The following is a 12309-nucleotide window of genomic DNA, read 5'->3' as shown; positions in this document are numbered from 1 at the left end:
AAAAGTTACTATTGTTTACTAGCATGCGTAAAAGGAGATCTGTTAGATTCCCAAGATTTGAAAGATTCCCAGACAGACGCAAGCAGACTATTACTCATCAGTACTAATTTCCATACCACCAACAGATTAACTTGAGTTCAATTTACCTACTCAAGTTACTTTACCATGGTTCATTTCACCTATAAAAGAGACGGACTATGATGACAGAAGACAAGTTTCTAAGATTCTGAGCTTTTAAGTTTCAAGTTTTAGAAAGCCTTTTGTAATAGCCTTCCATCTCCCTTAGAAAGACTTTTGTACTCTCTCCCCTCTTGTAATCTTGTAACCTTTCTCTTTAGACAGTTTTATTTTCAAGCTTGTATCAAAGACAGTAGTTTGTTTTGAAGTTTATCAAAGACTGAAATTTTTATTCAAGTAAGATTTTACTAGTTTCTATTTTCATATTCCACACTCAATTTTAACCTTATTTTGAATATATCTATTTTGCTATTTACTTCTTTATTATCTATTTTATCATTGTTTATGCTTCCATATTATTGCTATGCTTTTTCCTTGGTAGTCATTGCTATTAGAGCATCCAGATCATAAAACACCTAATGAACATTGAATAATTTATGCAGAAAAAACAGAGAACAATTTTTCAAATAACGCTGAAGAGAAAATACTTTTATGTAGAATGCTAAAAATAGTTTATGCAGAAAACAGTAAAAAATTTTATCAGAAAATAGTGAACAGTTTTAATTAATGCAGAAAATAGATTTTATGAATATAGTAAGCAGATTTGAATATACAGTAAACATGATGTACAAAGAGCAAATTTTATTAATGCAAAAAAACCAATTCGATTATTGTGAAATTTAAACATGAAAAAACATTCAGATTTGGAATTTAAATTTAGAAAACACGATTTTACTAGATGTTTTATGAGAAAACAGCGAACATTTTTTAAATAGTGAACAGAAAATAATTTACACAGACACCAACTATAGTCATACGAACCACATGCAAAAAACAGTTTGAATTAATATAGAAAACAGATTTTATGAATGCAGTAATCAGATTTGAATATATAGTAAACATGATGTGGCACCAACTACGGCATTTGAAGACACGTCACTAGCCTGCTGCTGTAGCACCAATTGTAGTCATACGAACCACATGCGCCAACAGACTGTAGGTGAAGTAGAAAAAATAATGAGTTTATTAGAAAGTGATAAACAACCAATCACAATCCATCATTGTTGGATAATTTTGACAAAGTGTGTATCAAAATAGATTTTATCAATGCAAAAAAAAAAGTTCGATTATTGTGAAATTCGAACATGAAAAAACATACAAATTTGGCTTTTCAATTTCGAAAACACAATTTCACTAGGTGCTTTATGAGAAAACAGCGAACAATGTTTTAAATAGTGAACATAAAATAATTTATATAGAAAAGAGAGTAAACAATTTTTTAAATGCTGAACAGAAAATAATTTTATGCAGAATGCTAGAAATAGTTTATGTAGAAAACAATGAACAATTTTTATGAGAAAACAGTGAATAGTTTTAATTAATGCAAAAAAAAAATTTAATGAATGCAGTAAGTAGATTTGAATATACAGTAAATATGATGTGCAAAGAGCAAATTTTATTAATGTAGAAACAGATTTTATCAATGCAGAAAAATATATTCGATTATTGTGAAATTCAAACATGAAAAAGCATTTAGATTTGGCATTTAAATTTAGAAAACACGGTTTCACTAGGTGTTTTATGAGAAAACAATGAAAAAATTTTTAAACAGTAAACAAAAAATAATTTATGCAGAAAAGAGAGTGAACAATTTCTTAAATAATGCTGAACAGAAAATAATTTTATGCAAAATCGTAGAAATAGTTTATACAGAAAATAGTGAACAATTTTTATAAGAAAACAATGAATAATTTTAATTAACGTAGAAATTAAATTAATATTTTGAAATTAAAATTTCTATATTTTACAATGCTTTTGTTTAAATAAATAAAAATATAAAAAAGTCACTTATTTTTACATTTATGTTTATTTTTTCATTATCCCCAAAAAAAAAAAAAAAAAAATTTACACAGTACTCGAGTTTCCCAAACTCGAGTACTGTGTAAATTTTTTTTTTCCCTGCATTTTATTTATAAAACATACCCGAGTCTGGTATACTACCGTGTTGCATGGAACTCGAGTTTCTGAAACTCGATTTCTAGAAAAAGTGGTACTTTGCTATTTATTTCCGAAACAGTGATTTTTTGCTAAAAATTTCAAAAAAAAGTGGTATTGGGCCATTTTGGCCCTGAAAGTAGAGTATCCAGTAGTATGGCTTAGATGATATATTGAAGACTACCTAAACGGCAAGAGTTTTGTCTCAACTAGTACTTAGCGTGTATTTGGCTCCAAATTAAAAAAGCCAACTTATTTTATTATTTAGCTTATTTTTGCTTCTATTCATAAGCCCCACTGCACTTTTTGATACTATTTATGGGTCCTATTCTATTATTTCAGCTAACTTTTACCTTTATCTACAGTATTTTCAGTAAAATGTTTTCAGTTTCAGCAAAATAAAGTGATTCCAAACAGACCCTTAATGTTTTCAGTAAAAACATTCAAGATTCAAATTTCCCTCTCCAAATTATCAAACTGTCAAAAAATAAGAAATTAAAAAAAAAAGAATGCCACCAAGACATTTTGGTTAGAATGCATGTTCTTTTGGCCATGTGCCAAAATTTTATCTGTTCTACAACATGTGTATAATGTCATACACAAAACGAGCCAATCTACATATTCAAATATAATGTCATACATAAGTTCAATTGCACCTCCAATTCTATCATTTAGTCTAAAATGAGTGTAGCTAAATAATAGATATATCAATAATTTAGTCTCAATTGATGCAAGTATACTATGGTGGACTAACCAACTATCTCCCGCCATCCCATGGTTTCAATACTTGGTTTATCATGCTATCATAACCTGTAGTTGTATTGCTGGAACAATTTGTGCCAACATCAATGTTGAATGATTGTGTAGGTGCATTGAGCAAGTTCTCAATCTCTTCTATATTGACATTAGCATTACCCCAAGGATGTTTTTCCATGATAACCAAGCCCTCCAGTTCCATTGCCACTTCCTTCATAGAAGGTCTATCCTCGCCTCTCAGACTTAAGCAACTTTTTGCAATATTAGCAACTTCCTTTAGCAGCTTCATATTACCTTCATTGACAATGTGATCCTCAAGAATTTGAGATAGGCGATCATCATTTACTGCAAAAACAAAGTACTTCGCTAGATTTCTGTCACTTTCAGGCATATCGAAAGAAAGTGCCATCCTACCAGTCAGAAGCTCTGCCAAAACAACACCAAAGCTATAAACATCACTTTTTTCTGTTAATTGACTAGTATGGAAGTATTCTGGGTCTATGTACCCAAAAGTTCCTTGCACCAATGTGTTTAATTCTGTTTGATCATGAGGAATTATCCTGGAAGCTCCAAAGTCAGACACTTTTGCTATGAAGTTATCATCTAATAATATATTTGCAGTTTTAACATCTCTATGTATGATCGGCACAGAAGTTGCAGAATGCAAATATGCAAGTGCTCCAGCAGTTTCTGCTGCAATTTTCAAACGCTTTTCCCATGAAAGGAAGAATGACCGACCTTTATCATGAATGTGGTCAGAAAGAGTCCCGTTTGTGATGAATTCATAAACTAGTAAGGGTACTTCTGTTTCCAGACAACAACCTAATAGCTTAACCACATTCCGATGGATAATTTGAGTAAGCACAGTTATCTCATTTATGAATTGTTCAACCTGATGCTGACTACCAATTTTGGACTTCTTAATAGCAATCACTTTGTTATCTGGTAATATTCCTCTATAAACTGTACCATAACCTCCTTGTCCTAGGACTCTGCTCTCATTATAGTTGTTGGTGGCCTTTTCAAGCTCTTCTGCACTATAAATTTTGGTTGCCTCCACAGAACCTTGATGATTAGATAGTTTCTGTTGTAATAGTATGCCACCATTTTGTTGAAAGAATTTTTCTTTTAGCTGTATATGCTTTCTTTTTTTCAGTCCCCAATATATCCAAGAACCTCCCACAAGCAAGACTAAAAGGCCAACACCGATACCTACACACATTCAAACATTCAGACATGCATTTTCCCTTGTAGAACTTTTTAACCCTTTTATATTTCTCAGTACCTTTAAGAACTAAATATTTAACATATATATCACATAAAAATGAGCCATTCAATATTTGAATTACAATGTAGTTAATGACTACTGCATCAGAATATATTTGTCATCGATTCTGATTGTAATTCATGCCAACTTACATGAGTATTAAAATAATAACAATTACAATAGAATTGGGGAACCAAAATTTTTAATTGGGGTCCTTTGTTAAAACCTTAACATTCTTTCGTAGTTAAGAAGAAGCCAATTAAAAATGAATTTTGATGTTATCCTTGCTATTAATCTTTCTTTCAGAAAGGTAGTATAGCATGACTAACTTTTATATATTTTTGTTACGAATAGTTATAGGAGTTAAACTTTTTTTCCGAATTTATTTTTGAGATTGTGACTTGTAGAGAGAAAAGAGAGAAATTGATTCGACCTATTTAATGGCATTCCTCCACCGTGGAAAGATTTGAGTAACTACATATATACTAGAATAATGATAAAGATACAAACATTTTTGCAAAAAAATTTATAAATTGCTGATGTGATGAGTAGTTATTGGTAAATGAAAAATTGATTTTAGTTGTGAGCCTAGATTAAAACCACTAAGAACCTGCTCTCAGATAATTAGCGCTGCATATAAATTAAGGTAATTTTATTGAAAAGTCCATTAAAAGAGTAAAAATTCGAGGGGATTTGGTTTGTTTGTTGTTTTTTGTTAATTTGTTTTAGAGTCCGAATTTGCTAAGAATGAGGTGTAAAATTCATGTTTTACATCATTCAATAAGAGATTACCACATCAGTATTTTACTTAAAATTCAATACATCCTACCACATCTAATAACATCTTAATAAACTCCTAATTTTGTTGGATTTATGTATGGGTATTAGAATTTATTGGGTATGGTTGTGTTTATTCTTAAATATGTAATAAGATGATGTGGCATGTTAAGATTGGAGAGGAAAAACATGAGTTTTACACCATATCTTTACAAAATTTAATCTTTTTTTTTTAACCAATTAAGAGTCGAAACTCTAAAGTCTAAACAATAGACCGGGAATAGACGACAAATGCACCGCCATTTTGTTGGGCCAATGATAAACAATAGGTGTAGATTTACAAATAAATAAATACTAGTGGTAGTGGTTCGTTTATAGCATAGTACCTCTAAAAATGAGTTTTTAAATTTTGGTGTTTTTATAGCATTTTTTAATTAAAAAAGGCAAAATCGAGACACAATTTCTTAAATAAAGTACATTATTCTCCAATTAAATTCAAAACACAATATTATCTTTCTAAGAAAAATTAAAATCACTGTAGTATAAATAAGCTTTTTTTTATATTAAATTTTCAAAATAAATTTTGGAAGTTCAAATATATTTTAAAGTATAATTTAGGTGACCAAATTATAATATATGGGTTATTATGCTATTGAGACTTCCAAGTATGGTTTGGAGCTTAAGGGTTTATTTATTTATATTATTTATATAATTGGATAAACTTTTTTAATTTTTTTTTTCTAGATACAATTATAATCTATATAAATTTTTTATTAATGAAAATAAGTTCATTCAAGCATACCCTACCAAAATTTTCAAGGTATACAGGGCCAGGGTTGTGTGAAGCGAGTGACGGATATATTGTTCAAGAAGGAATGGTATATAGGTGGGCTTTAGTTTGGGTCCTAAGTCCTAACTTAACATGGGCTTTTCTTTTGTTAAAGCAGGTTGAGTTTGTGACCTTTGTATACAAATTTGGGATTTCGCTGTATTGGACAGTTTGGGCTTCTTTAAAATATGGGCCCATAATTGTTAAAACATAAGACACTTCCTTGCGTATTGCGGTCCGGACGACCCCAACCTGGTTATATGGTTTAAAATGTTGAAAATGAGATTAGTTGTTTTTTTTTTTTTTTTTTTTATCTGTCCAAGTTCAGGAAGAAAAGATGTACTTCAAAATAGAAAGCTACTAGGAGCAATTTCACATTCTCACAAATTTTGATAAATGTAGAGATTAAAATCTTAAATCCAACTAACAAAGTTATAGGAATAGTTTTCTTAGTTGCTTTTGAGATGTCTATAAGTTCAACATTCTTGCTGATGCAGGTTTAAATTAATTTCTTGAATGCAGTTATCTGATTTTGGGCTTGCTGTATGGGGACCCACAGATTCAACCCATGTGATACATAGTGATGTGGTAGGGACTTTTGGATATATTGCTCCAGAATATTTCATGCGTGGAAGGGTCAGTGATAAGATAGATGTATACTCCTTTGGTGTGGTTCTTCTTGAGCTGTTATCAGGAAGAAAGCCAATTGGTTCTGAGACCCTGAAAGGACAAAAGAGTTTGGTCAAGTGGGTAAGAACTTTATTCTTTACATACTTTTCTATTGCTGATATTTTTTCATCCATACTAGGGTTTTTTTTTTTTTTTCTATTGCTTCTATAGCTGTGTAAACAAATTGCATTCATCTAGGCAAAACCATTACTAGAGAGTGAGGATCTTAAAGCACTGTTGGATCCAAAGTTAAATGGGAACTTCGATGTTGATCAGATGCATAGAATGTTCTTGGCAGCAAGCCTATGTGTTGGCCAGTCAGCTCGGCGTCGTCCAAAAATAAGTCAGGTACTAAAATACAATTATATGGTTGTTAGAATTGATATTGTTTTTAAGGGTCAGAATGAAGTTACATGTAACTATTTCTTAATGTTGCAACCCTCAATACGATTACGTACTAATTTCGTCAAAATGAAGATGAGATGACAATCAGCACCATGTTGTTGACTTCAAATGGCCAATTGAATTTCATTACTTCTACTGTTACTTCAAAGCTTTTGTCCCATTACTTTGGACATTAAGATTATTTTCCCTTAAAAGACTTCCTATAAGGCTGTTTTTCAAATGGGCTTTTAAAGCTAGTAGCAAACATGTTGACCTTCAAGTTCTGTTTCAATTCGTTGAGGTTCTCTTTGATATTGATTGGCATTTAACTAGCTGACACTTTTGTGGTCCCTGGCCCAGATACTAAAGCTATTAACAGGAGAGAAGGATGCGTATAATTGTGTCAGTTCCAATGTTATTGATTTCAAAGAAATAGAAAATCAAGATGATGATGACATTTTTCCAGAATTTTATTGCAACCAACAATACATGGGCTCCACTTTGCTTAAAACAGAAAGCCACAGCGGCTCACTAAGCAGTAGTGATATGTCTATACATAGTGCAGAAAAGACCCGACACTTCATGTTGAAGGACTACTTGAAAGAACGGCAAGACTGATCATCATCATCATCATCAATGATTGATGCCATGCAACTTAGAAGTTCACAAATGGAGGAGAGCTCGGTACCATACATACTGTGTATAGAAAAGAAAGGTCCTATACCAAGCAATTATCACCGCTGGTTGAAGTTTAAGTGTAAAGTGTGAGAATTCTTGTTAATATTGTATTTTATTTGGCAAACTGAACGAGGGGTAGTATCACAGGGAAGATGAGAGGGATTTTGCAGAATGCAGTGTTACGGGATACATGTACAGTTAAATTTATTATCACAAAGCTTTCCCTACATTTTGTTTTTTTGATGAATTCCCCACAATCAAGAGAGAGAGAGTGAGGAAGGCAAACAATTTCAGTTTTTTGTCTTTGAGAATCATTGAAGATTGCAATTAGAACAGTTATTATAATTTAAAACGTGCATTCTTTAATCTGTCAGTTTAAACATTGGTTTGGGTAGTCATTGAGGAGCTGAGCTGATGACAAAATTTTGACATTTTGGATGCACGATCAAATGTACTCATGATTAAAGATTAATGGCTGTAACAGACTCATTCAAATTGAAAATTTGATAACAATTTCCAATCCTCAACAATGGGGCTTACAAATTACAATGTGCTTTTTAGGTGCTCTTCGCAAAACTACTAAGCACCGTACATATTCTCAAAATTTTCTGGCTAGTGCTCACTGCTCAACACAACTTTATGTACAAACCGCTAGTGTCAAAAAAAAAATTTCAAAAAATCAAAATGGAACCGTGTAAGGTAACGCATGTATTTCAGCCTCGGGTAAGTAATGGGCATGTGGCCACGAAATGGGACATCTGCAACTCGAGACATCATTCCCAGCTTTCAATCTTTTAGACCCACTTGTATCCGCCTGCTTCTTCCCAAGGAGCCAATCTTCATCACCAAAATCATCTCCCTGGTAATGAGGCGGAGGCAGAACCCAGTTCTCAAATAAAGTTTTATACGCTGATTCCTTCCTCTGAATCTTTTTTTCTTGTGATGTTAGTTCAATCCTCCTTGGCACTGTGCAGGGCACTTCTTTCTCTGGGTTTGGTGTTCTTTCAATCTTCGTTGGCACAGGGCCGGGCACTACTTTTTCTGGGTTTGGTGTTCTTTCAATCTTCATTGGCACAGGGCTGGCCGTTGTTTCAATCTTCCTTGGCACAACTTTTTCTGGTCTTGGTTTTGTTTCAATCTTCTTTGGTACAGGGCCAGGCACTACTTTTTCTGGATTTGGTGTTGTTTCAATCTTCCTTAGCAAAACTTTTTCTGGTTTTGGTTTTGTTTCAATCTTCATTGGCACAGGGCCGGGCACTACTTTTTCTGGGTTTGGTGTTGTTTCAATCTTCCTTAGCACAGGGCCGGGCACTACCTTTTTTGGCCCGTGAGTAAGCTCCTTGGCAAGTATATTTTTAGTTGAATTGATAGCACAGTCCTTTTCTTGACTCCGTACATCAACAATTCCATTCTTCTGTTGAGCAGGGGTAGATCCATTCTTCTGTTGAGCAGGAGAATCTACCCTTCCAGAAGTAGAGCACAGCTGCTTGTTGCTTCGCGATGCATCAAGTTCTTTGTGCTTTTTCAACGGCAACCGTAATCGAAGAATGGTTCCTGTTTGAATCAAAAAATGAAATGATATTTTAGTATATGCAAAGAGCTAAAGACTTCTTCATTTTTGTGCAGAAGTTAGAGAAATCCAACTAACAGTTGCATCCCCAAATGACAGGTTAAACTTAAAACTCACCATGACTGGAGATGTCACTAGATGGTGAGGTTTCCCTCTTCCTCTTGTTGCTCTTCTGAGTGCTGTCAGACAAGTAGCTAACATTTGGAGAACAGACTGCCTGCCCATGTTCTTCAGTAAGGCCACTTCTTTCCAGTTGCTCAGTCTCATCTTCAATTCGCTTTTGAAGATTGCCACCACATGACTCTGCTTTACTTTGCACCGATTGGTCATACTTCTTATCATTGAGCTTTATTGTTGTTTTGACATCACCAATATCAGGGAGTTGCTCATTCTCTTTCCGTGCTTTCCTTTTTTCCTTCTTTTCCTTCTTCTCCCTCTTCTTCTCTTTCTTAGATTCTGTTTTGTCCTTCTCCGTTTTATTTTGGAGCTATATACAGCACCAGAATAGCAATTTTAAAAACAGAGGGCGAGGAAGTAGGAACACCCAAAAGAGGCAAGCACAGCCAAGCTATTGAAATGGTTACATTTCAGTGCTAAATGAGAAATTCTTCTTTTTTTAATTTTCAAAAACACACAAGCAAGGCACTAAAGAAGTACCCATAGAGTACCATTCTTCAAGGTTACCATTCACATTTGGAAAATGCAACACTTGGTAACAAGAAATCATATTTCTACTACTAGTGAACTCAACCATATTGTCAGGTAGTTGTTGACAAAAGGCATATAATCAAAACCAAAGTCATGCAAACCTCCACTACAAGACATGGTCAGAACCAATACAACATAAACTACACTATTTGGAATCGAATCATTAATCATACAGAAAATGCATTTACAACCCAAATAGTAAGGTCAAAAGATATAAAACCACTCTAAAGTTCAGTTAGTAACACAATATCTCTCAGGTGTACAGTCGACATATAATCTACACATCACATCCAAACCAATACAAAAATACCAGATCATTGTACATGTTAATTGCAGCTGTTCAGTATAATGTTTATCCAAAATCACAGGGTTTTCACAATGATCCCCATCTTCATCACTTGGCTACACAGGGTGGTAACATGTATATGAAGATACATGTGAAATGATTTAATGTGATTGGTTAAAAAATAGACATGTTGACCTCATAACCTGAGAAGGTAGAGATTTGTGTTACAAACTAACTTCAGAGAGATTTTATGTTTTAAGACCCAACCACAATGAGAGTAAAATATATTTTCCTCTTATAAAAACCCTATGACAATAACACCAAACACAAACAGGGATGAATAAATGTTCAAGACCGAAAAATATGCACATCAAGGCACTAATCAAATGGTAATAAGACCAAACAAATAAATGGGTAAGCCAAATGCTAAAGTACACCCTCTTTTCTTAGAAACTAACTCGTCTACCCGATGGATTAAGCCCCTTTCCTCATATTCTCTCAAACTAACTCGCGAACCATCAAGTTTACTTTCCATTGAGAACTCCAATTCCAACCATAATAAACTGCAATCAAATCTCACAATCCACCAAATCACTCCTCCATGCCGCGAATTACATAACAATGGTTGTTCATTCATCCAATGACTTTCTCATTTTCAATCCATACAAGGTAACCTTCATAGGACAACATATTCCTTTCTCTCATTCCCACTTTCACCTTATAACACTCTCTCCTTAACCTTATTTGTATGGATATACATGGGTTCTGGTCTTGTCTCCTCAAATTGAACTTTACAGGATACAACTAAAAATTAAAACTACATAGACACCAAGATTTGTTTGTACAAACTCCAAAGATCAAATCCTCCAAACCCCACTTCTTGTAAGACCAAAAAATCTCAGTTAAATCATAAACCTAAATTCTGTTGTCTGAAGCAAAACCCTAACCCTAAAAGTTCCTAGTATCCAAACCAACAAATACATAACTTAGTTACTGTCATTCTCCAACAAAAAAACCTTACACTTATACCCAAACACTCCTTAAAAAATACTAAATTAAAGAACTATGAGCACAAATCTCATGATTCAAGATCAGATTTCGCAAAATCAAACATTCGTACAAATCTTTAATTTTTTAATTTATTTATTTCTAATTTTTCAAAAACAATCAGAGAGAGAGAGAGCAGTAGTTGAGCATAAACACAAAACCAAGATTTTGCTCAACAAACCTTAATCGATTCGATCAACACCGCCTCGTTCCTCACAAACCCCGGTGGTGGGTAAGGGTAACACCGAGACATCTTATTTGAATTTTTTCGCAACCAACCACAACAATCAGTCCCCAAAAAGATTTGAGCGGTAAATCGATTCGATATTTTTCTCGATCTAAACGTTAATCGTGTTTAGATCGAAGGAGATCTGGAACCCTAAAAGGAAGAGACAGCTTCTCTCTCTCTCTCTAGGCGGCTCACCCAAACAAAAGAAGAAGAAATAGACGATTTACGCGTAATGACCTTTCTAGGGTGAATAGAGGGGTCTTTATATAGAGCCAGATTCAGCGACTTCCGAGTCGGTTCCTATTTCCCATTATGCCCTTGGTGGAAATCTCCTAGTTTTCCACCTTTTTGTGAGTTTGTTGCGGCCCTTTTTGGGTATTTTGATTCTTACGCCTAATTCTACACGCAATGCGACAACGGACCCACGCCCAATGAGTCGCGTTTTTCGCACGATCCAATGGGAATAGAGTGCTTCAATAAGTTGAAAATCAAGTGGGCCGCGGCCCAGCTGTTGTGAGATTTTCCCAAACGAAATAAGCCACACAAAAAAGTGGGACCTTCTATAACACGCGTCACTCATGCTTGCACTCCACCACTCGACCGCCGTGGTTCTTAGACCACATCATTGTTATATTTTGTTTGTGGAAATTTTGTTAATCAATTTTTGTCACCGAATATAATGATTAAGTTGCAATTTCTTACTTGAAGTTTTAGGTAAAAAAAAAAAAAAAAACAGACAAACATGTTCAAAATCTTTCACAAAATTTTCAAATAAATTCTCCATCTTTCTAAAAAGCATTGCAAGGAGAAGTAGGTATATATTGAGCATTATATAAATTTTCATACCTGGAAGAAAGCCTAGAAAGGAGAACCATGGTAGCTAGGTATTAAGCATCAAAACATTCACTTGAAATTTCTAGATAATAATTGTGACAAA

General features: G+C 33.7%; 3 protein-coding genes across 3 annotated transcripts; 1 reads left to right on the top strand and 2 right to left on the bottom strand.

Annotated features, from left to right (window-relative positions):
* Window positions 1-2765: 2765 nt before the first annotated feature.
* On the bottom strand, window positions 2766-4150 carry LOC112002889 (wall-associated receptor kinase 1). The gene has a single exon (XM_065774900.1). It carries the CDS (start codon window positions 4148-4150, stop codon window positions 2930-2932), a length of 1221 nt encoding a protein of 406 aa, XP_065630972.1. The 3' UTR covers window positions 2766-2929.
* A 2095-nt stretch (window positions 4151-6245) lies between these two features.
* On the top strand, window positions 6246-7773 carry LOC136068155 (protein kinase STUNTED-like). The gene is made up of 3 exons (XM_065774901.1): window positions 6246-6551; window positions 6669-6818; window positions 7215-7773. Exons 1-3 carry the CDS (start codon window positions 6318-6320, stop codon window positions 7470-7472), a joined length of 642 nt encoding a protein of 213 aa, XP_065630973.1. The 5' UTR covers window positions 6246-6317; the 3' UTR covers window positions 7473-7773.
* Window positions 7774-7993: 220 nt separating this feature from the next.
* LOC112013231 (uncharacterized) lies at window positions 7994-11609 on the bottom strand. Its single transcript, XM_024045617.2, has 3 exons — window positions 11325-11609; window positions 9220-9589; window positions 7994-9086 (listed from the first exon to the last, which is right to left on the bottom strand). Exons 1-3 carry the CDS (start codon window positions 11394-11396, stop codon window positions 8212-8214), a joined length of 1317 nt encoding a protein of 438 aa, XP_023901385.2. The 5' UTR covers window positions 11397-11609; the 3' UTR covers window positions 7994-8211.
* Window positions 11610-12309: the final 700 nt, after the last annotated feature.

Source organism: Quercus suber, unplaced genomic scaffold, assembly GCF_002906115.3.
Source record: "Quercus suber isolate HL8 unplaced genomic scaffold, Cork oak 2.0 scaffold_101, whole genome shotgun sequence".
NCBI classification, from domain to species: Eukaryota; Viridiplantae; Streptophyta; class Magnoliopsida; order Fagales; family Fagaceae; genus Quercus; species Quercus suber.
Note: the sequence above shows the minus strand (reverse complement) of the source record. Positions and strands in the feature narration are given on the sequence as shown.